This window comes from Chenopodium quinoa, unplaced genomic scaffold (assembly GCF_001683475.1).
Source record: "Chenopodium quinoa cultivar QQ74 unplaced genomic scaffold, ASM168347v1, whole genome shotgun sequence".
Classification (NCBI taxonomy): Eukaryota; Viridiplantae; Streptophyta; class Magnoliopsida; order Caryophyllales; family Amaranthaceae; genus Chenopodium; species Chenopodium quinoa.
In genome coordinates, this window is record NW_018743292.1 from 9,194,101 (window position 1) to 9,217,040 (window position 22,940).

General features: G+C 36.3%; 2 protein-coding genes across 2 annotated transcripts; both read right to left on the bottom strand.

Moving 5' to 3' along the window:
• Positions 1–383: 383 nt before the first annotated feature.
• LOC110736903 (probable linoleate 9S-lipoxygenase 5) lies at positions 384–6,076 on the bottom strand. Its single transcript, XM_021917241.1, has 9 exons — positions 5,596–6,076; positions 4,083–4,372; positions 3,739–3,988; positions 3,147–3,488; positions 2,943–3,028; positions 2,645–2,752; positions 2,222–2,529; positions 1,870–2,133; positions 384–1,420 (listed from the first exon to the last, which is right to left on the bottom strand). The coding sequence occupies exons 1-9, from the start codon at positions 5,984–5,986 to the stop codon at positions 673–675; spliced, it is 2,787 nt and encodes a 928-aa protein (XP_021772933.1). The 5' UTR covers positions 5,987–6,076; the 3' UTR covers positions 384–672.
• Positions 6,077–8,678: 2,602 nt separating this feature from the next.
• On the bottom strand, positions 8,679–18,809 carry LOC110736904 (probable linoleate 9S-lipoxygenase 5). Its single transcript, XM_021917242.1, has 10 exons — positions 18,550–18,809; positions 13,048–13,161; positions 12,008–12,297; positions 11,655–11,901; positions 11,205–11,546; positions 11,003–11,088; positions 10,766–10,873; positions 10,374–10,684; positions 10,024–10,287; positions 8,679–9,429 (listed from the first exon to the last, which is right to left on the bottom strand). Exons 1-10 carry the CDS (start codon positions 18,626–18,628, stop codon positions 8,679–8,681), a joined length of 2,592 nt encoding a protein of 863 aa, XP_021772934.1. The 5' UTR covers positions 18,629–18,809.
• Between the last annotated feature and the right edge of the window lie 4,131 nt (positions 18,810–22,940).

The window sequence follows — 22,940 nt, forward strand, 5'->3', positions numbered from 1 at the left end:
TTATCTAAGGTGTAGTATGAACTTCTTGCCTTCCCTTTGGTTTTGAGCAAGAAAAAGACTAAATTTTCTATGAAAAGAGAAAATAAAGCTGGTTTTCAGAAATGTTTGCATCTCTGAAACTTCATCATTATCTATCAGCAGTGCAATTTCAATGCTTAATTTCATTAGCCATTTTAATGTACTCAGGTTAGGAGGGACACTTAATTACTCAGGTCTACAAGAAAGAACAACTTTCATAAATTTATTTGAAAGAAAACTCATATATTTACACTAAATACAGTATCAAGTATCAAATTATAAGATTAAACAGAATATGCATTTACGAACCAAACTATGAAAATTAGTGTAAACGACTCACTTTTTGTTTACTTTTCCACGTTTAAACAACCTAAGAAGTGAAAGTAGCAAAATTTGCGAATTTTTATTCAGAATTATTCCCAAAATCAGTAGTAAATATTCTAACAACATGGTCCTGAGAGAACCTTACAATATAATCTTTACTTACTAATGTCTAAAATTTTGCATGTATTTACAACCTGATTTCTTAATGCCCTGATTCATAATCATGCTTCCTAGACTGTCCTAGCATCTTATTTTACAGCACAACAAAATTATGAACTTACAAATCCATGCTTACTGCTTCATAGTGCTACATAGCTAGCCAGCAGAGCTTCAAATAGAGACACTGTTAGGTATTCCCCTGCCGGTGATCCCTACTCCACTCGAAGGGCACAGTAATGTGAAGGGCAACTTAGCCGGACCAACCCTATTCTTCAGTTCAGGATCTTTGTTCCTGTCTAGAATCTCTTTTTCTATACTTTCTAGTTTCTTACTAAATCTTTTAAATGCTTCTATTGGTGGAGCGTCAGAAGTCCATCCAGGCTCTCTTTGTCCAAGATACACCTCATCTTCAGAATGCCTGGAGATTAGCTCTATCACAGAAAGACAAGCTAATGTTCGGAGTTGGCTAGTTACTGTCTTCAAGAAAACACCATCAGGATTTTTCTCTAGTTCTTTAAGTTCTTTTTTTGTTTTAGGCATGAACCTCCGGCTTATAGTTGGACGGTTAGGCATGTGTCCTGAGTAAGGGTATTGTCCAAAATTGACTACTGCATGGAGAGCTGAAGCCACCCATATAATAGTTGTACAAGTTTCTGTTAACTCATTGATGGTCTTCATTTCCGGCCACCACTTCTCATCCTTCTTGTCACCATGGCCTATTTCCCGGATTTCTTTCCACCAGGATTGTAGTTCGGGGTCATTAGCAACCATTATATCAGTTTTGTAGTAAAATAAGCAATACTCTTTGACCCAAGTCTCGATTGCACCCCAAATTTGTAGCCCATCAACAGCATATGGGTAGTCTTCTATAAGTAACTTGTATCCGTGAGGGCTTTTTGAATCCTTAACTGCCATCCCTCTGAAAAGAAAGCAATGAGATGCAGAATTATTTGATATGATTATTAATTGTATACGAATTTCATAGTACTAAAAGTTGTGATTGGACATCCATTCAACTCTATATGATTCTTAGGACAATTAAAATCTTTCACATGGTTGTTTGAAAAGGCAAATTAAACTTGACAATCCTATGTTCAGATAATGGAACCTGCACTATGCTCTGCAAGTTAAATATATCTCTCAACAAGGAGTGAAGGACACTTGCATTATAGCTTTATAAGCACTTCTGCTCCAGATTATTTATACACAGTTTCATAAATTTAGATAACAATTATGGTCAAATGAAACTTCTGATGGCGCAATTTGCTGGTTTAGTGACTTTTAATTGTGCAGGATTTTAATTTCTCAATTATTAATAAAATTGTAAACCATGAACACCTCATCATCTCCTTAGATCAAATAGTATACCTCTTAATAAGGTCTCTCGGAAGAGCTTGCTCAGTGAGTGCCCACTTCTTGTACAGTGAGGACGTCCAGTGCACAACATACTGTCGAGGAAAGACAGCTTGCTCAAACAATCCATCAGCATTAAGAGCTATCTGACGTGCTACTGTGTTGACAGGCATTGTATCACGAAAATGAGGATGCAAAAGTTTGTAAATTGGGTGAAGCATACTCAATTGTCTATTTGATGCGATTATGAATGGTTCCATCACTGCATGGGTGTGTAACCTGCCAAAAGACAATAAATGAATATCATTTCCAATATCATTGCCAATAGATGCAGTTACTATGAGGTGAAGATTAGTTTAGCTAGTACCAGTGGCTGATAAGTTGGTGGTATGCAGAATCATTAACAGCAACATAGGCTTTGGCCAACTGCCAAAGGGAGGCTTTAATCCCATCATTGGCTGGGGCATGTAATTCGCTAACAGCACCAAATTTGTCCCCTTTTTCATGCGGAAGGCTTAATTCAATTACCAATGGCTTCAAAGTTCCGTCTTCTTTTAAGAAGAGTATTGTGCGGGTTGCATAGACCTTTGAAGTAGTTTCTGTGTTGATTTGCCTCAAGTATGGCATTACTATGTCATGGTGATCTAATATGAATAGCCTGTTCCTCTGCATTGCCTGGTTGAAGTAATAAAAGAACAAAACAGGAAGAGAAAGAAACTCAAGATGTCATAATATATATTTCAGATTCACACTTGTGCAATACGATGAGCACTGTCCAAGAGCAATTTACCTCTTCTACACTTAACCCATCTAGGTTCCCTTGTAAGCATTCTTTGGTGATTGAGCTGTTCTGGTTTCCATATGCTACAGGATCTAGCCTACTAACTGGGGGAAACTCCTACATTGATGGAAAAATCTCGTTAAAGTATGTACATCTTGGTACATTACTTATAACTTTTACACTAAGTCTCAAGCTCCAATTTAATAGACTACAGAATGGCTCCAAGCTCTCTAAATAAAAGCTGCATCAGTCTTCACTAAATCATGCATATTTTATGATATGGAAAGAGGAAATGTAGTCATGTTACCTCTAAACGACGAATGATAAAAGGATTTATGCCAGCTAACATCTGCCTGGTAAATTCTTCATCAGTTCTCCACGCTGACTCATCCTCTGTGCCACAGATTATAAGACACCAAAATGCAAAAGAATTTATACCAATTGTAAGTCTCTAAGGACAAAAATTTAAAACATTATGAAATTAGTGTAATTTGTCTAAGCTAATGTTTACCCTTTATAATATCAGGCTTTGGGTAATTCAGAAAATCTGCACCATCACTTCGAAAGAGCGCTTTTAGAAATGCGGTTGGGACCAATTTCCTAAACTTGTCAAGAAATGACCTATCTTGAAGCTTGATTGCTCCCTCATACAAATCGTGCACTTCTTTGAAATTGTGAAACTTTGTTGGCGTCCAATCAAATATTGCATCCAGCATACCAAAAACACCCTGAGATATAGACTTGACTGTATCACCCATGAAATCAGACAACTTAAGGTGCGCAAACTTTTCATCTCTTGGAACATATACGTCTTTGGCCTTGGCTAGGGGCAACCTGCTCTCAGTATGAGGATCTACAAACAAGGTGTATAATAATAAGAATATAATGGAGGCAAATCAATAATTAATAGTACGGAGTAGTTGCCTAGCAGTGATGTGCTTTTTTAAGTCCTTTGATCACGATGATTAAAAATGAAGACAAGCAGGGGAAGCTTGAAGATTTCTCATACTTTTTTGGTGAATACAGAACCACAAAGGGCAACGATATAGACTCTATCTCAGGGTAAGAATTTCCCATTAAGCTAAAAGTAATTTGCCGCTAACCTTTCTTAGTTGGGGGGCGGCTTGTTCGTCCTCTACGTGGATAAGGATATTCAGCAGACCCTCCAAATATTGGGCGGACATATTCCTTACCTTTATCAGGTTTTCCTAGATCATTGTAGTATGCATAATCATAAACACGATCCCACTCCAGGAGCATTTCATTTTGATCTTTTCCTTCTCCTCTCAATATTTCTAGCTCTTCCTCTCGATATTTGCATAGTGGTGCAGGAGTTTGGTGAGGGAGGTATGTCTACACATGATAAACATAGAAATGTTTAAGGAGAACATATTCATTGCACATGCTTCAACAAAAAAACAACCGCTAGGTAATTATGGGAGATAACCTTGTTGGTGAAAAATACGCGGTCTTTTTGATAGTATTTAGCAGGATAAATCCAAGAGTTGCAAACAAAATGGATTGAACCATGGCGCGGAATTTCTTTCAGGGTAATGGTTCTTAGGTAAAATTCACTGTCATGATCATTTCTTACTATTAGTGCTCCAGGAAGATCAATGTCCTCATCCCAATCAAATCTCACTCTGAAGGCCAACTCGTCATCAGCCAAATCAGTAATTGTTTTGACCCCTTTTTCCAAATATGATAGTTTTCCAAGTTTCCCTTTGTAGTTGTTGGCTGAAAATTTGAACAAACTTACTGTTAATATGGCTAAAGCACTAAACAAAAATAATAATCACTACAAGCATCTTACACTTAATATGATCATCTGCCCTGTCATCAGTGTTAGTAAACAGAAGTAATTAACTGTCAATGTTATACTTCTAGTCTGAATTCTCTTTGCAAATGAATTACTCCAGAGTATGTTCTTGACTCATGGTTAATAATTTAAGGATGTTATGGAAGGTAACACTAGATCACCCTCACATATTTGACCTAAATCCGGATGTCCGGGTATTAGAATGAAATCACCCAAACCAAATGGAACCTAATACAGTAACAGGTAACCTGAATTTTGAGCCCAAGAGCAGAAATTGACCGATCTCACAACTTTAACATTTTGAATCCAGAAAAGTTTAGTTATGATTACACACCTATTGTGGATGGGTGACTTAAAACTTAACATGACCAAGAGCTCCAAATAAACATCATCCCCAAACTAATTCGAACCAACCAGAAAAAAATCATTATCCAAATATGACCTGATCAAAATCAACTCAATCTGAATACTCCTTTAACTCATTTATTACCCAAATTTGAATATGGAGTAATGTATGGATGGGAAATATCACTCAACCTTAATCAAAAATCCAATCAACTCAGATAGTCAGATATAATCATGTAAGTCAACTTCAACCAAAATCAACTTCAGAACAATCTCAATCAATCTCTGATTAGTAGATTTTTATCATAAAACAACAAACAATCATTGTCCAAATAATGAGTAAAGTTATTCACATATTAATTTGCCTCTAATCAAAGAAAAACAAAACAACAAGGTCCAAAAAGAATAATCAAGATAATTTCCTTAAAATTTATGGGACCACAATAATCAAGATAATTTCCTTAAAATTTATGGGACCACAAGACCATTGGACCCATCTCTCCTGTACGTGTAAACACTATAATTTATTATTAGAAATAATGATCCCACTGGCATCTCTAAGACTGTAAAGTGTAAACTAGATTCGAGGCATTGCCCTGGACACACACTAGATTCAATCAATACCCGTCACTGGACTAATGGGTCATTATATCATAAAACAACAATCACAATCACAATAAAACAAATTCAGAATAATGGGTATTAAAAACACAAAAATTGAGTTAATAATCAAAGAAAAATAGAACAACAAATTAAAATAACTATGATTAAAAGAATAGAATTTTAAAAAAATTACCAGGATCAGTATGAACAGCACTAACAAGCTGAAATGAAACTTTCCCACCAATCAAAACATCATCACTATGAACAAACTTTGATTTCACATCTTCTTTAAAAGCAGAAAGAGTCTTCTTCTTCAATACAACAATTCCTTCAATAATCACTTTTGCAGGTGCACGATTATCTAAGGTATTCTTCACCACACTGTAGTAAGACCCTTTTGCTTTACCTTTGGATTTCAAACTGAAAAAGATCTTTGACTGATTATGATTTGGAAAAGAACTCAAATTTCTACTTTGGAGGAGAGAGAAAGTAGATGAAGAAAAAAGGTTTGATTTTGATTGGTGATTAGTAAGTGGGGTTAGGAGATTAGTGTTGCTAATCTCACATTTGAGTAGATTAATCATGATTATTAAGCACTAATGATGATCTTTTAGAAAGTGTGATTATGGATTTATTGTGCTTGTTTAAAGTGACCGATTCACCGGTTTTATAGTAGCATGTGTTTTTGGACACTTTGGTTGTGATCAAATAAACAAATTCCAAGTTTCAATAAAAATTATTTGATTCCCTTTAATTACAAATAATTTTAAGTTAGTCTATGAAATTAAAGTTGACTTCTAAGTTCTAATAGTAAATGATTTTTAGTTACTACCTACTTTTGTTTGATTATATATTTGAATAGCATATTAGCATGTGTCTTTATCAATGTGTATCATGCAAAATAATTAGGATGATTTTATTTTTAGTGATGTAATTTCATACCCTATCATTCAAATTAGTTGTTTATTACTTCCTCCGTTTTTTTTTACTTGACCCATTTTAATTTTTACACTACTCACCACCCCTCCTTTGTGAATAATATGTAAGTAAAAATATATTCATGTGAGATATTTTTGAATTCGTTTCAATATGTACTATCAAAATATACAATTTTTATAATTTTTACTTATGTAAAATTAAAGTTATTGATCGTTAAAGTTTTGCATTGACAAGCGTGATAAAAGAAACAAGTCAAGTAGTAAAAAAGAACAGAGGAAGTATTGTTTAAATTAAACTATCAGTGTAAATTTACAAGTGTTGCAACTGAAAGTGTTAAATACGGGTTTGAATCGCACCCGCAAACCAAAAAAGAGAGAGTCCACTTCACAAAACCAAAGGAGGTTTCATCCCAAAACCATATGACAATAAAAGGAGTAGCTTATTAACTCTACAAAGTGTTTAACTCTCTCTTCTTTTATCAATGTGGGTGAAACACTTACATGTGTTATTTGGTAAGATATACTTCAACACTCCCCCTCACATGTAAGGTCCCTTTAACTTAAGGATTATTTGATCCAATTCAATTTGGCCCATAATACTTAATGCCATCAAAGGTCCAAAACTTCCAAACTATGGATCTGCCTCTAATACCATATTAAAGGGTCAAGTTAACCAAAAGTTTAAGCTGATATTTAAAGCCCAAGAATATATTTTATACTATATCACTCTCATCATAACTCAAGGCAACATGCGAGTCTAATTACCAGTTAAATGAGTCCAAATGCTAACTAAATTATTAATTTGTTATGGAGGAAATATATACTTTAATTGCAACTCAAGTATTTTGATTTTTCTTTCCTTATTTGAAGAGTTAATAATTTAGAATGAAGGATTAGATGATAGGTGTGAATTCACATTAGCATCGATATTATATCTCTAATTTATTGTTAAGCATTTTGCTTAGTGTATCCTAAGGAGATGTAAAGTGTCCATGTGATGTGGGACAAAGACAGTTCCAACACTGAGCTTTGACTTTTTAAATGAATTTTTTTAAACTATCAAATATTTAGGTTAAGTATATGTTATATTCACCTTATTTTTCACTTATTTAGTTAAAATAAGTTTAGATGAGAAATGTTTAGGAAAAGTAAGTTTTGAAAAGAGTTAATAAGGATATCTAACTTCATATTGAAACTAAAATAAGTTCTCATAAATCAAGTGAATAGAACATACTTTAAGTGATAAAGTATATAAATTGATCTTGGGACTTCAACCATAAAAATAATTTTTGATTGAGGTGGTTTTAACATGGTTTTAGCGACGTCAATGTGACTAAAAAATGTAATCTAAGATAAAAATAAGAGAGAGATGGGTAGAAAAAAAGTAGAGTTGATCAAAGTGAGTCGTGCCCGATTTTGGACAGATTTTTCCAGCTTGGCCCGATTTTTTTTAATCTTTAGGTGGTGGGCTTGGGAATGCGATTTTATGCTATTTTAGTTGTTTTTTGGCTCGGCCCGAAAAGCCCACACGGTCCAGCTAGTTTGGGCGGGTTTGGGCACATAATTTCCGCCTCAAAGCTTGGCTCGACCCGACCCGAGAAATGGATAGTTTTTTGGCCTCGGCCCGGCCCGCCCAATAATCACCTCTAAAAAAAAAGTACATTATTGTGAGATAAAAGGGCTAAGGTATTTCTTACCTTCATTTGTAGTAGAAAAGCATAAGAAGCCAAGCACGTTTTCTCTCGATATCAAGACTTAATTTATCTAGGATAAATAAAAAAAAATATAAGTTTTTTTTTTTTCACAAAATTGTGCATTTAAAAGGTTTTTTTCAAACAAAATTTCTTTTTATTTTTATTTTTTAAAGAAAAAGGGAGAACATGGAAGACTTTCCTCATGAAAAGGAACTTTTTCATGTACATTAATTGATAAGCGGCCCTTCCAAATTTGTAATAGTCCGCACCACTACTTTTCGATCCTTCATGCATGTAATATACTCATGTTAGGTGTACCTCTCAAGAAGTGGACCTCCTAAAGTAATTTTACCTATCTATATATAACAATGGCCTAGCCTATCCAAAGAAATTAACACACTTTATTTCTTACAATATGGTGTATAATGGTACCTTACAGTAAACATCTACTTACTAATTTCTCAACTTTTATGTATATGTACAACTTCATGCATTCATGCCTCTAATGACAATATCTCATGATCATGCCTCCTAACTACTCCAAACATCTTATTCTATAGAAAAATATAACTTCACAATCTTACAGTTTCATGCTTATTTGCTATATAATTCTTCAATGTCCTATAAAGCTAGTCAAAACAGCTTCAAATTGAGACACTGTTAGGAATTCCCCTGCCAGTGATCCCAACTCCACTTGAAGGACACAGCAATGTGAAGGGCAACTTAGCTGGACCAACTCGATTCTTCAGTTTTCGATCATTGTTTCGTGCTAGGATCCTGTTTTCAATCTCCACTAGCGTCTTACTAAATCTTTCAAGTGCTTCTAATGGTTGAGAGTCAGAAGTCCATCCAGGCTCTCGCTGTCCAAGATACACCTCATCTGCAGAATGCCCTGATATAAGCTCTATCACTGATATAGCTGCCAATGTTCGGACTTGACTTAATACTGTCTTCAAGAAAACCCCATCTGGATTAGTCTTTAGTTCTTCAAACTCAGGAGTATTTGGCTGTGGCATGAATTTCCGGCTTATAGTAGGCCGGTTAGGCATGTATCCACCATAAGGGTATTGTCCGAAGTTGACTACTGCATGGAGTGCAGAAGCCACCCATATAATGGTTGTGCAAGTTTCTGTTAGTACATCTATTGTCTTCATTTCTGGCCACCACTTCTCGTCCTTCTTGTCACCATGGCCCTTTTCCCGGATTTCTTTCCACCAATCTTGTAGTTCAGGATCATGAACAATCATGTCATCAGATTTGTAGTAAAACGAGCAATAATCTTTGACCCAAGTCTCTATTGCAAACCATATTTCTAGCCCATCAACAGCATATGGGTAGTCCTCTATGAATAGCTTGTAACCATGAGGGCTTTCCGGGTCCTTGACTGCCATACCTCTGAAAAAAAGCAATTTGGTACTAAGTTAGTATAATAATACAGCATAAACTTGTCATTTGGACACTCGCACTGCAGCTTATGCTTCTAGCTAGGAGAATTAGTTCAAAGGTTCATATATATAGGCTCATTATCATGTCTTTCAATCATGAAGTCCTGTGTTCTAAGTTTAACTTACAATGCAAGTTCAATTTTTTTGCAACATCATAAATTCTATCTCTGTAGTTGTCCATTTTCTAAATTAGTAGTCATTTGATATGATTTCCCAAAATTCCCTTATCTACATTGATAAACGAGGAGAGTCTGAAAATGGTCTAACAGTTTGTGAGGGTATATTAGTAGAATTATGTCTTTTCTTTAATTATAAGGAGTTGAGACAACGTGATAATTGTTCCTGCATGGAGTAACAAATTTGGAACTAACTTAAAAAAGGTCCATATAAAACTTAATTGAAATGAGTTATAATCTTATGGAATGACTTTATGCTATCCATTGATTTTCCAAAGATTTAAGTATCTTAACTAGGAAATATTTTTTTACCTTTACATATACCTGACTAGTCACTATGATGAATGGTCATAAATAAAGTAACATACCTCTTGATAAGGTCTCTAGGAAGGCCTTGCTCAGTGAATACCCAGTCTTTATAGAGTGCGGATGTCCACTGCACAACATACTTTCGGGGAAAAACTGCTGCCTCAAACAACCCATCAGCATTAAGAGCAATCTGTCGCGCTATTGTATTTACAGGCATTGTATCACGGAAGTGAGGATGCAAAAGTTTGTTAACTGGGTGAAGCATACTCAACTGTCTATTCGTTGCAATTATAAATGGTTCTATCACTGCATGAGTGTTTAACCTGTGAAAAAACACTTCTGAAATCAGAGCTGTGAACACAACTGCTATAAGCTGAATAAAGATTTTTTTTCTTCTGACGGATAATACCAGTGGCTGATGAGTTGATGATAAGCCGAGTCATTAACAGCTACATAAGTCTTGGCCAATAACCAAAGGGAGGCTCCTATTTCATCCTCAGATGGCTTATATAATTCACTAACAGCACCAATTATCTGATCCCCTTTTGACTGTGGTTGGCTTAATTCGATTACCAATGGCTTCAAAGTTCCGTCATCTTTCAAGAAGAGAAGTGTCCTAGTGGCATAGACCTTTGAGGGAGTATCTGTATTGATTTGCCTTAAGAATGGCATTACTGTGTCATAGTGATCCAATATGTATAGCCTGTTACTCTGGATTGCCTGGTTGATGAACGAAAAAAGCATTTAGGATTTCCATGAAAATTCCATACAATATCATCCTGTTACTGTTAAACATATTACCTCTTCCACAGATAACCCATCTAGATTCTCTTCAATGCTCTCTTTGGTAATTGAGCTGTTCTGGTTTCCGTAACGTTTAGCATCTAGCTTACTAACGGGAGGAAACTCCTGCAGGAAATAATAATCACTGTAAAGGGAAAAAATTGAATTGCGACATGTGATGAACACTGTCTCAGAAGCAAAATCTTCCTGACTATGGTGCAATCATTGATTGAGCAAAAAAGTAGGCCTGAATACCTCTAACCGGCGAATGACAACAGGATTTATACCAGCAAGCATCTCCCTGACAAATTCTTCATCAGTCCTCCAAGCTGTCTTATCCTCTGTACCAGAAAGTTCAAGACACTCAAAAGCATTAAACTTGCACTTCCAATCTTTCATTATAGAAAATATTCCCATTTTGAATACAGTTGTGAGCTTCATGTAAGCTAATGTGTACCTTTTATTATATCAGGCATTGGATATTTCAGAAAATGTGCACCATCACTCCGAACAAGCGTTTTCAGAAATTCACTTGGCACATTTTCCCTTATTTTTTCAACGAATGGACTATCTGGCAGCTTAATTCCTCCTTCATACATATCTAACACATCTTGAAAAGTGTCAAACTCCTTCGGTGTTTTGTCAAGCACCGCATCCACCAAACCAACAACGCCGTGAGTTATAGACTTGACAGTATCAGCCAAGAAATCAGACAGCTTGATGTGCCCAAACTTTTCGTCTCTTGGGATATAGACATCTTTTCCCCTGATTAGAGGCAACCTACTCTCAGTATGAGGATCTGAAAACAAGGTAGCGAATTCAAAAATTAGTAGTCTTAAACAGTAATGTGCTCTTTAAAGTAGCCCTTTTACTGCAATCAGCTATACAAAGACAAAAAGTTGTTTACCTGACTTTGTTGGAGGGCGGCTTGTTCGTCCTCTACGTGGATAAGGATACTCAGCAGATCCTCCATAAATAGGCCGGACATATTCCGGACCTTTATCTGGCTCTCCCAGATCATTGTAGTATGCATAATCATAAACACGATCCCACTCATGGAGCATATCATTTTCCTTTCCTTCTCCTCTCAAAATCTGTAGCTCTTCTTCGCGATACTTTCTTAATGGTGCAGGAGTTTGATGAGGCAGGTATGTCTGCTCATCATACACATAAAAAACAGAACTGTCAAAATTGATCATCTTAAAAATGCTTTCATACACTTTTGCAAACAAAAACAGCTAGACTGCTCTAGGAGATAACCTTATTGCTGAAGAATATTCGATCTTTCTGGTAACGATGAGTTGGATAAACCCAAGAATTGCAAAGAAAATGGATCTTTCCATGACCTGGGGCTCCGTCCATGGTAATGGTCCTTAGATAAAACTCACTGTGATGCTCATTTCTTACTATCAATGCCCCAGGAACAGCAACCTCGTCATCCAAATCAAATTTAACTCTGAATGCAGACTCATCAGCAGCCAAACCAGTGGGTTTTTTTATCTTTTCTTTTAAATATGCTCGTTTTCCTAATTTACCTTTCAAATCATTTGCTGTAAAACAGAACAGTTTTCGTGTTAAAATTACAGGAACACATATATTGATAGAGTATATAAAACCAATACTGGCCATTAACTTAAGTTTTTGGTTGAGTTGGTCCTCTAACATGGTATCAGAGCTAACGTGACAAGATTGTCCCGGACTCACGGGTTCAAATCTCATCTTACCCCTCCTTTTAAGTAGAATATCAAAAACAAACAATTTCCACAAGTAGAATTTATGTAAGTGATTATGTGTTCTCTCATTGGCCTTAGCTTCTAGTACAGATTCTTCGTTCCTGAAGGTGGAAAACGAGTCGTTCAGATTAGGTTCCATTTGAGTACAATTCATTCGATTCAGGTTATATTCGAGTAATAAGTCATTTGTTTCAATTCAGGACATAATTAAGTCTCTCATCTATCATTGAAAAAATTAAGCCAGTTTTCGATACAGTTGAAGTTCTGTGTCACAATTTTCCGGGGTTAGCTATTTCAGGCAGTATCCATTACAAATGCATCAGTAAAATCAGATTGTATTGCAGAAAATACAATTCCAAGAACATGAATAAAAACAAACTTCAATTATACTGTTCGTCTACAAATCATCATGGTATTTGTTTTTTCGGGTTATTGGCTTCATCTTAAGCTTACAATCAAGCACAAAAAAACAACAGAATTAAAACACACAAAAATGCAGAACATATAAAACAATCATAATAAAACTCAGTAACAGAAATACTGTAACAAAAAATAATCAGAATTTACCAGCAGGATCACTGTGAACTGCGCTAACAAGCTGAACATAAATCTTTCGTCGAAAAATGCGATCAGTTAGACTCTTCTTTGTATTCTTCAAGATTACAGTACCTTCCATACTACCTGTTGATAAGTATTAGGTGACTCGTACTTCGTAGCTTTGTCCGCCCGATCGGGCGGACATTGCCCGGTCTGACCGGGCGGTGGGGGTTGGATACGTTGAAGCATTCGTATGGAGTTTTCTTCTCGCGCCCGATCGGGCAGACCTTGCCCGGTCTGACCGGGCGGAGAAGGAAAAATGCGGAGACGCGGATTTTACGATTTAAAGTTATCTTTTATGTTATCTTTTTGCCCAAGTATCTTTTATTTTAGGGATTAATATAAAACCTCCCTAATATTAGTATAAGGGTTAAGGGAGAGAGAGTGAGAGCCGTTCTTGAGAAATACAAGAATCATCTTTGTAATCTTTGCAGTTTATAGTGAAATCATTCGATCTCGGTGCCCGTGGACGTAGCTATCACATCGATAGTGAACCACGTAAATTCTTGGTGTTGTTCTTATTGTTTGCATTGAATTTCTTTATTGTTTTCTTGTTTGTTTACGACTTTTGCTTCCGCTGTCGCACAACAATTGGTATCAAGAGCTCAGGTTCAATCCTTGGAGAGTTTCTTGAAGATAACAATGGCAGGAGATTCAACAATAAGAATTGAGAAGTTTACCGGGAAAAATAGTTTCGGGCTATGGCAAATTAAGATGAAGGCTCTGTTAAAACAACAGCAGATATGGCGTCCGTTGGCTCCAAAGAGTACTACTTCGGAGTCAGAAGATGGACCGACTGACCCGCAGTTAGAAGTTATGGAAGAGAAGGCACACTCTACCATATTACTTAGTCTTGATGATCAAATCATCACGGAGGTGGCTGATCAGGAAACGGCGGCTGGATTGTGGCTGAAGCTGGAGTCATTGTATATGACTAAGTCGTTGACCAACAAATTATTACTGAAACAGCGGTTGTTTAGCCTCCGGATGCAGTCAGGTACTTCCTTACGGGAACATCTAGAAAAACTTAACTCTATTTTGCTTGATTTACGTAATTTAGATGTTAAAATTGATGATGAGGATGCTGCGTTGATTTTACTTGTATCTCTACCGTCTAGCTTTGAGAATTTTGTAGAGTCTTTTGTTGTTGGTAAGGATTCTATAACCTTAGAAGAAGTGAAGGCAGCACTTCATACTAGGGAACTCAGAATGAAAGCTACGAGTGATAATGGGGATAATGGTAGTGGGTTGTTTGTTAAGTCCGGAAAGTCTAAAAAGAATAAGGGGTTTAACAAGGGGAACAATGCTGGGTCGGGTGCTGGAAACGGCAAGGATGGATCTAGTAAAACTACTACTAAAACATGTTATTACTGTAAAGAACCGGGTCACTTTAGGAATAATTGTCCGGTGAGGAAAAACAAGTCCCAGGCTGCTGTAGTTGAAGAGAAACCGAATGAGAGCTATAATTCAGAGGAAGATTTAGCATTAGTCAGTTCTGCTAGGTCTGATGATTTATCTGATAACTGGGTTCTAGATTCGGGGTGTTCGTTCCATATGTGTCCACGTCGAGATTGGTTTGATACATATGAACCTCGCAATGGGGGTATGGTTATAGTCGGTAACAATGCTCCATGTAAGGTCACAGGTATTGGTTCCATGAGGTTGAGGACTGTTGATGGGCGGAGGTTAACTTTGACTAATGTACGGCATGTTCCTGCTTTAGGAAAGAATCTGATTTCATTGGGTACCCTGGATGACTTGGGGTACAATGGTGTGTTTTCAGATGGGGAGTTGTGTATTTTCAGAGGTTCTGAGTTGGTACTTAAGGGTATCAAAAGGAACACCCTCTATGTTTTTGAGGGTGTTACACTGCCTAGTTCTGCGGTTTGCGCATCTGTATCTCACCAGGAGATGACTAAGATTTGGCACATGAGGCTTGGTCATATGGGGGAGAAGGGGATGCAGCTATTGTCCAAGAGGGGTCTTCTATCCGGGGTCAAGGTTGCCAACCTTGAATTTTGTGAGCATTGTGTGTTTGGTAAGAAACACAGGTCAAAGTTCAGCAAGGGTGCTCACATTACTGATGCAGTGCTCGATTACATCCATTCAGATTGCTGGGGTCCATCTAGAGTTGAAGGTATGGGAGGTTACCACTATTTTGTGTCATTTGTTGATGACAAGTCCCGATACACATGGCTTAGGTTGCTTAAGTCAAAGGATGAGGCCTTCAAAGTTTTCAAGCAATGGAAAGCTTTGGTGGAAAATCGACAAGGAAGGAAGATCAAGAAGCTACGAACGGACAATGGGCTAGAGTTTTGCAAAGACGAGTTTAATCAGTTCTGTGCAGATGAGGGTATAGGTCGGCATCATACTGTCAGGAAGACACCACAGCAGAACGGTGTAGCAGAACGGGTTAATCAGACACTGCTAGAGAGAGTTCGATGCATGCTCTCTAATGCAGGGCTTGGGAGGAGGTACTGGAGTGAAGCTGTGTTAACAGCTTGTTATGTCATTAATAGGGGTCCTCATTCTGGAATTGATTCCAAAATTCCGTTTGAGATCTGGAGTGGTAAGTTGCCTAATTTTTCGAATTTGAAGATTTTTGGTTGTGTTGCTTATTATCATGTTATTGAGGGTAAGCTGGATCCACGAGCCAAGAAGGGGTGTTTTGTTGGGTACGGGGATGGTGTGAAGGGGTTTAGAATTTTTTCACCTTCGGAGGGTCGGGTCATTCTTAGTAGGGATGTTACTTTCGATGAAAACACCATGTATTCAATTAAAAATGCAGAGATTTCAGATTTGAGAAGGGAAGGAGACAATTTATTACAGACAGATGGGGTACTTGAGGTACATCAGTCTACCATTGCTGATTTACCTCGGGTACAATATATTGATGATGATGCTGATGTTCCAGTGCCGGGTACTCCTGAACCTGAGATTACTCCTACTCATTCTAACTCTGGGGATGAGGTGGAGCAATCTAATCAGGGGTCATCTAGTCAACCTGACACCATTCTTGAGATGCCTAAACGAGTTATCAAGAAGCCTGTTAGATTGATTGAAGAGATGGAGGGAAGAAATTGCTGTGTTGATGCGATGACAGGTTATGCATTGAGTGTAGCTGATGATGTAGAGTCATTTGAACCTGCCACATATAAACAAGCAATTAGTTGTAGTGAGTCTGCGCAATGGCTTGCCGCAATGGGTGAAGAGATGCAGTCTCTTTACAAGAACAGAGTGTGGGAACTGGTAAAAGTACCGGAAGGGAGGAAGCTTGTGGGTTGTAAATGGATTTACAAGAAGAAAGAAGGGTTGTCGGAAACTGAGCAAATACGTTTTAAGGCTAGGCTAGTTGCTAAGGGGTTCAGTCAGGTAGAAGGGGTTGATTTTGTTGAGATATTCTCACCTGTGGTTCGACATACTTCTATCCGTGTGTTATTGTCAATTGTAGCACATTTTGATCTTGAGCTGGAGCAGTTGGATGTTAAAACGGCTTTCCTTCATGGCGATTTGGAGGAGGAGATTCTGATGAAGCAGCCCGAAGGATTCGAAGTTCCTGGAAAGGAACACTATGCCTGCAGATTGCTAAAGTCATTGTATGGACTTAAGCAATCCCCCCGACAGTGGTACAAAAGGTTTGATTCTTTTATGGTTTCACAAGGTTTTGACAGGAATTCATATGATTGCTGTGTGTATCATAGTAAGCTGGATAATGGTTCCATGATTTATCTTTTGTTATATGTTGATGACATGTTGGTTGCCACAAAGAATAAATCTGATATTGCTAGATTAAAGGAGATGCTTAACTCGGAGTTTGACATGAAAGACTTGGGTGCAGCTAGGAAGATTTTGGGTATGGAGATCTACAGGGATCGGGCTAGAGGTAAGCTTTTCTTGACTCAGAAAAGCTACATTGAAAAGATTTTGTCTCGTTTTGGGATGGAAAAATCGAAGCCTATAAGTACGCCAACTACTGTTAGTTGTAAGTTGTCTTTGTCTATGTCACCTCAATCAGAGGAGGAGTTGTCTTATATGTCTAGAGTTCCATATGCAAATGCGGTTGGTTGTTTGATGTATGCTATGGTCTGTACTAGGCCGGATATTGCGCATGCCGTTAGTGTTGTAAGCAGGTTTATGGCTCGACCTGGGAGGGAACACTGGCAAGGGGTGAAAAGGATTTTTCGCTACCTGAGAGGGACAGCTGATATTGGTCTTGTGTACGGGAATGATAAGGAATGCTTGGTCACTGGGTACAGTGATTCTGATTATGCAGCTGATGTGGATACCAGGAGGTCTGTGACTGGTTATGTGTTCACTTTGGGTGGTTCTGTGGTTAGTTGGAAGTCTACATTGCAGTCATCAGTTACGTTGTCAACTACTGAAGCTGAGTATATGGCTTTAACCTCTGCAGCTAAGGAGTCTATTTGGCTCAAAGGCCTAGTAGGTGAACTGGGTATTGCACAGGATTGTGCTACAGTGTATTGTGATAGTCTAAGTGCGATTTGCTTAGCTAAAGATCAAGTACACCATGATCGGACGAAGCACATTGATGTCAGGTATCATTTCTTGCGTACTGACAAGAGGATTAAGGTGAAGAAGATTGGGACTGCTGACAACCCGGCTGATTTCTTCACTAAGCCTGTTCCGTTTAGCAAGTTTAAACATTGCTTAGACTTGCTAAATATTGATTACTACGTGATGTAGTAGGCCCTGAGGGGCGAAGTTGGGGAGCTCCTGGTGTAGGTGTGTTGGCCTTAAGGTGGAGCTTGCCCGGGGCTTGTGATGCAGGTGGAGCATTATGAGTTGTTATACTTGGAGACGAGTATGTGATGGGTCTTGGTTGAAGACTTATCGGGATGTATGGCTTATGCATGAGTCTTGCATCGGGTTTGGCTTGAGATGTTTTTCCACTATGTCTTGATGGGGTCGTTTGCTGACTACGAGTTCTCGTCAAGGTGGAGATTGTTGATAAGTATTAGGTGACTCGTACTTCGTAGCTTTGTCCGCCCGATCGGGCGGACATTGCCCGGTCTGACCGGGCGGTGGGGGTTGGATACGTTGAAGCATTCGTATGGAGTTTTCTTCTCGCGCCCGATCGGGCAGACCTTGCCCGGTCTGACCGGGCGGAGAAGGAAAAATGCGGAGACGCGGATTTTACGATTTAAAGTTATCTTTTATGTTATCTTTTTGCCCAAGTATCTTTTATTTTAGGGATTAATATAAAACCTCCCTAATATTAGTATAAGGGTTAAGGGAGAGAGAGTGAGAGCCGTTCTTGAGAAATACAAGAATCATCTTTGTAATCTTTGCAGTTTATAGTGAAATCATTCGATCTCGGTGCCCGTGGACGTAGCTATCACATCGATAGTGAACCACGTAAATTCTTGGTGTTGTTCTTATTGTTTGCATTGAATTTCTTTATTGTTTTCTTGTTTGTTTTCGACCTTTGCTTCCGCTGTCGCACAACACTACCCTTACCATTTTCTCCTTCTTCCTTGAGCATAGCAGGAGCTTTTTTGTCAAATGCATTGATCAGTCTTAGACAATGCATATTCAGGTAATTACTCGTAAAACAACGACCGCCTTTTCGGGTTTTCTTTAATTTTTCAGGCTAGAGTTTCTGAGTTTTGAGTAGTAAAAATTCTGAGTTTTTTTTCTATGGAGAAGTAGAGAGGCTGATAATGAAGCTGGTTTTGTTTGGCAAAAACAGGTTATTATAAGCCATATAATTAAGTTGTTATCTTTCTGTATTTGGGGTAAAAGAAAATAATTTTACAGTCTTGTTATTTTAATTTTGCTGTTATTTCTGTCAAATACATGTGTTATAGACTTTGTACTACATGGTATTGTCTTCACATATGAATTGACTTTCAACTCTAAAATTAAAGTTTGTTTTAGAGAATAAAATCCTCACCCCGATTCACACTTTTATTTTATTCATGTGTCTGTTATAACATTTACACTGTTTCTTGGAATTTATGAGAGTAACTTATGCGATATTGTATTTAATTGTTGTAACTACTTCGCTAATGAGATCATTCAATGCTAATTTCTTAAAAATTGATATCAACACAAATCTAATACAGCTTATACAAGTATTATCTTACTTGGTAGTTGACCAGTTGGTATGTATTGTAGGAGTAATAGATTTTATATATAAACAAAAAATTATATATACCATCAAAGTTGATGAATCTTAGTAATGAAAGTGAAAGTGTGAATTTATTTATAAATTTTTTGGTTTAGCGTGAAGTTAATTGCGTGTTTTTATATAAAGTATTATGTGGTTACATCAATTCCTCGTAACAAGTTTCATTTTCCAATTAATTATGATTCTCCATAAGACAATTAACATTGTTTGATGTGAACATCGATCAATTAGTGCTTTCTAGAATTCTAGAGAATGGTAAAAAAAGAAAAACTATGGGGTAGTGATCACTGATCAGCAAAAAGAAACCGGGTATCTGATTCTAAACCCAAAACTGTAAGTTTTTGCAAAAGCATTTTTAGAAAAAAAAAAAAAAAAAAAAAAAGACAAACAACAATTGAACAACACAAAGGTGCAAAAATTCTGATTACTCGGAACTTGAACTAGAATTTATTCTCTCTAACTTCTAGTCATATGAATTTATTACCCCATTTCATTAAAACAATAACACTTTTTTTATTTCACGATCTTCAATACATATTTTAATAAAATGTAATCTGACTATTAAAATAACTTGTGTTACAAGTTTGTAGAATTTATAAAATATGGAGTATTTGTTAACTTCCTTATTGAAACTGAAATGAATCAAATAAGACTATTTATACATGATAATATAACGATGTTAGAAAGAACGGAGGGAATATTATTCGGATAAAGCGTAGATTGTATACCCAAAAAAAGGGGTAAAAAAGTGACGTACGTTTATTTGCCTTTATTCTATTGTCGGCTGGTAGGATTAGTGTTGGGGTTTTGGTCTTGATTTTGTGCTAAACGAATGTCAGAGCATGTTATGGTTGGCTGATTAAAGTTTCTTCCTTTTTGCTTTATCAATTTTTTGCTATTCATGCATACGAATGAAGTTACCTGAATAGGAGTATACTCTAAGACCGACGTTTCGAATATGTATAATTGTACTCGCGTTTTATAGTATAATGTATTGCTCGGATGAATCATAAACATCATAAATTTATCAAAACTATTGCATTTAACAATAAGTATTGTATAAGACGGATGTACGTTAATTTTATTGTAAAACGGTCAATTTAAGGGTTACTTTAATTATTTTTATGGTAACTTAAATCACTTAAAAGGTAACTTTTAATTTGTCGTTGGTTTGAATTTTATTTTAATGTGTAATTTCTTATAGATTCATGATTACAAACTAAAAAGACTAAGTATAATTAATCTAATACATTATAAGTTTTTTTGTAAGATAAAATTTATTATTAGAAACATAATAACTTTTGTAGTATAAAAGGTAACTTTAAATACTTTTACGAAAACTTTAACCGTCTCACAATAAGTTAACATATACTCGCTTTTTTACATAATTTGTGTGCATTTAATGTAATGAGCTGGAAGCCGTGGCAAATTCTATGATCTGTCAATTGAGTTTTTCATATCAGTGTCATAAATGGGGTAGGGCGGGCCCGTGGTGTGGGTATGGGGTGGGTAAGTTCTCAAGTCCATACTATCGGATATAGACTTGTACAAATATTGACACTTACTTGATTTGTATGTCGATGCCAAAATGTTAATCTAAATTCGAATTTTACTTGAAAGTATAAGATTTGATTTTTTTTTTACTCGAATGGAAAACCTCTCTACGTTTAGTACATTCTAAAGTGAGGTGTATTAGACTATTAGGTGAGAATGTGGGATATCCTCATCCTCATGTGTCATCGCTACCCAATATCAGTCATACATCAAATGAGACTATTATGCATATAGTAACTATGTAAAAGTAATACTTCTATTTACTTTGATAGTGTAATATAAACTGATCGTAATAATGTGACAACGAAATCTGAACCGAAACGGATATACCTTTAGGTAAGAACTCCTCACCGAAGTAGAGTCACGGTAAAGAGGAGGAAAAGTGGTAATAATTTCCAAAAAGAGGACAACATCTTTGAATGTGACTGATAATAATGCGTGGGGTTAGCTAAGAAAGGTAGCAGTCAACCACCAGACAATTAAATTACTTAGATTAGTCTAAGTATCAATCTTGACAAAAGTTCTTAATTTTTTTCCTAAAAAATAAGGACAACAAATGGAAAAATATAGAGAATGTAATAATGTAAGTACGGACTACGGAGTTTATAATTAACAGCCTGACCTGTGGAATTATGGTTCTTTGTTGGTATGGGTTGGCCCAACAAGGGGTCTAATTCTTGCTTTATCAGTAATAATTAAAAAAGACTTATTATTTGGCATACCAGTTCAATCAAATGAAGTGTTCCCTTCATCTCAAAATAGTGTTCTTGTTTTGATTTTTATGGTCAAATTAAAAATACTGACCAAAAATTCTCATCAACAGACCTTCCACTGAGGCTATTTGGGGTCCGACCCCCGTTTAATTATTATAATTAATTAGTTAATGAATTTAAATAAACTTATTTTACTCGTAATATATAAGGACATAGTGATTAGTTTTGAGCGGGGAGGTAAAAAATTTAACTTCCAGCCCCTCTAATATTTTTGGCCAAGATCCGCCACTGCTCATCAAGTACATATATAAAACATATGAACTTATGAGATATTGCTAGATTTATCTACTTTCTACAATAGTATTATTTTTAAAATCTGTAATTTTTATTACAGAGTAATACATAATTAAAGATATAGATGGTCAAAAATAAGTTTTAAAGACCATGCAAGTAAAAAAACAATAATATCTCAGCTTTAGAATGATATCCGAGAAATCAAATTCCATCTAACATTACTTGTCGTTTTGTTCTATATAGTAATAATAGTAGTAAATGAACTTGGTGAAATGAGCATATAAATGTCCAAGATCTAAATGACACAATGCAATAAGGCACAATTTTAGGTTAGGGACCATGCGATAGAGCTATTGGATGGACCAGGCTATATGAGAAAGCCTTGGTTGAAGGTAAAGAATCACAGCCAAAATCAAGGATATGAATTAGACTTATCATAAATTGATTAGCCAACCCAATTTTAAGATACAGTATGTTTTTAGAAATGACTCCAAATTAGGATTGATGTTTAGCTGTTTTTAACAGTGTTAATATGTAGCATATTATTATTATCATACAATAAAGCACAGAGTAATTTAAAACAAATACTTCGTAAACAACCCCATTTTACCATTGGTCATTCAAAGTTTCAAACTATACATATATTACGTGTTAATTTGTCATTTTTTGTCTAGTATGTTAGACATGTTTCGTATATTAGAAAGTAGGATATGTAAGCCAAATAACGGAGATTATACCCATACATTTCCACACAATCAAGCTTGAGTCCTGTCAAGCTCAAAATACTTATTGAATAAGCAGGGCCGTAGAAGAGGGTGTGCAAGGTGGGCCTTAGCACAGGGCCCCAAAATTAAAAGGACATCCAGTCTTATTGTGTATATAAGTATATATGTAATATTCTGTAAATTATCTCAAACGTAAGGTGAATGTTGTAGTGGTTGAACCCAAATTCTTAGAGTATCCTTAAGGCAACTTTGTCCCATGATCAATCCCTATACGGATGTTTTTTTTAAAAAAATTTTATATGCAAGGTTGCAATTTTGCATTAAAAATCAGAATAATTAGTGATGTATCTTCATTGTAAAGTTCAAATTTGGTAAAAGTAATATGCATTAAATATTTTTTTTTTAAAAATTAAAAACATGTACTCT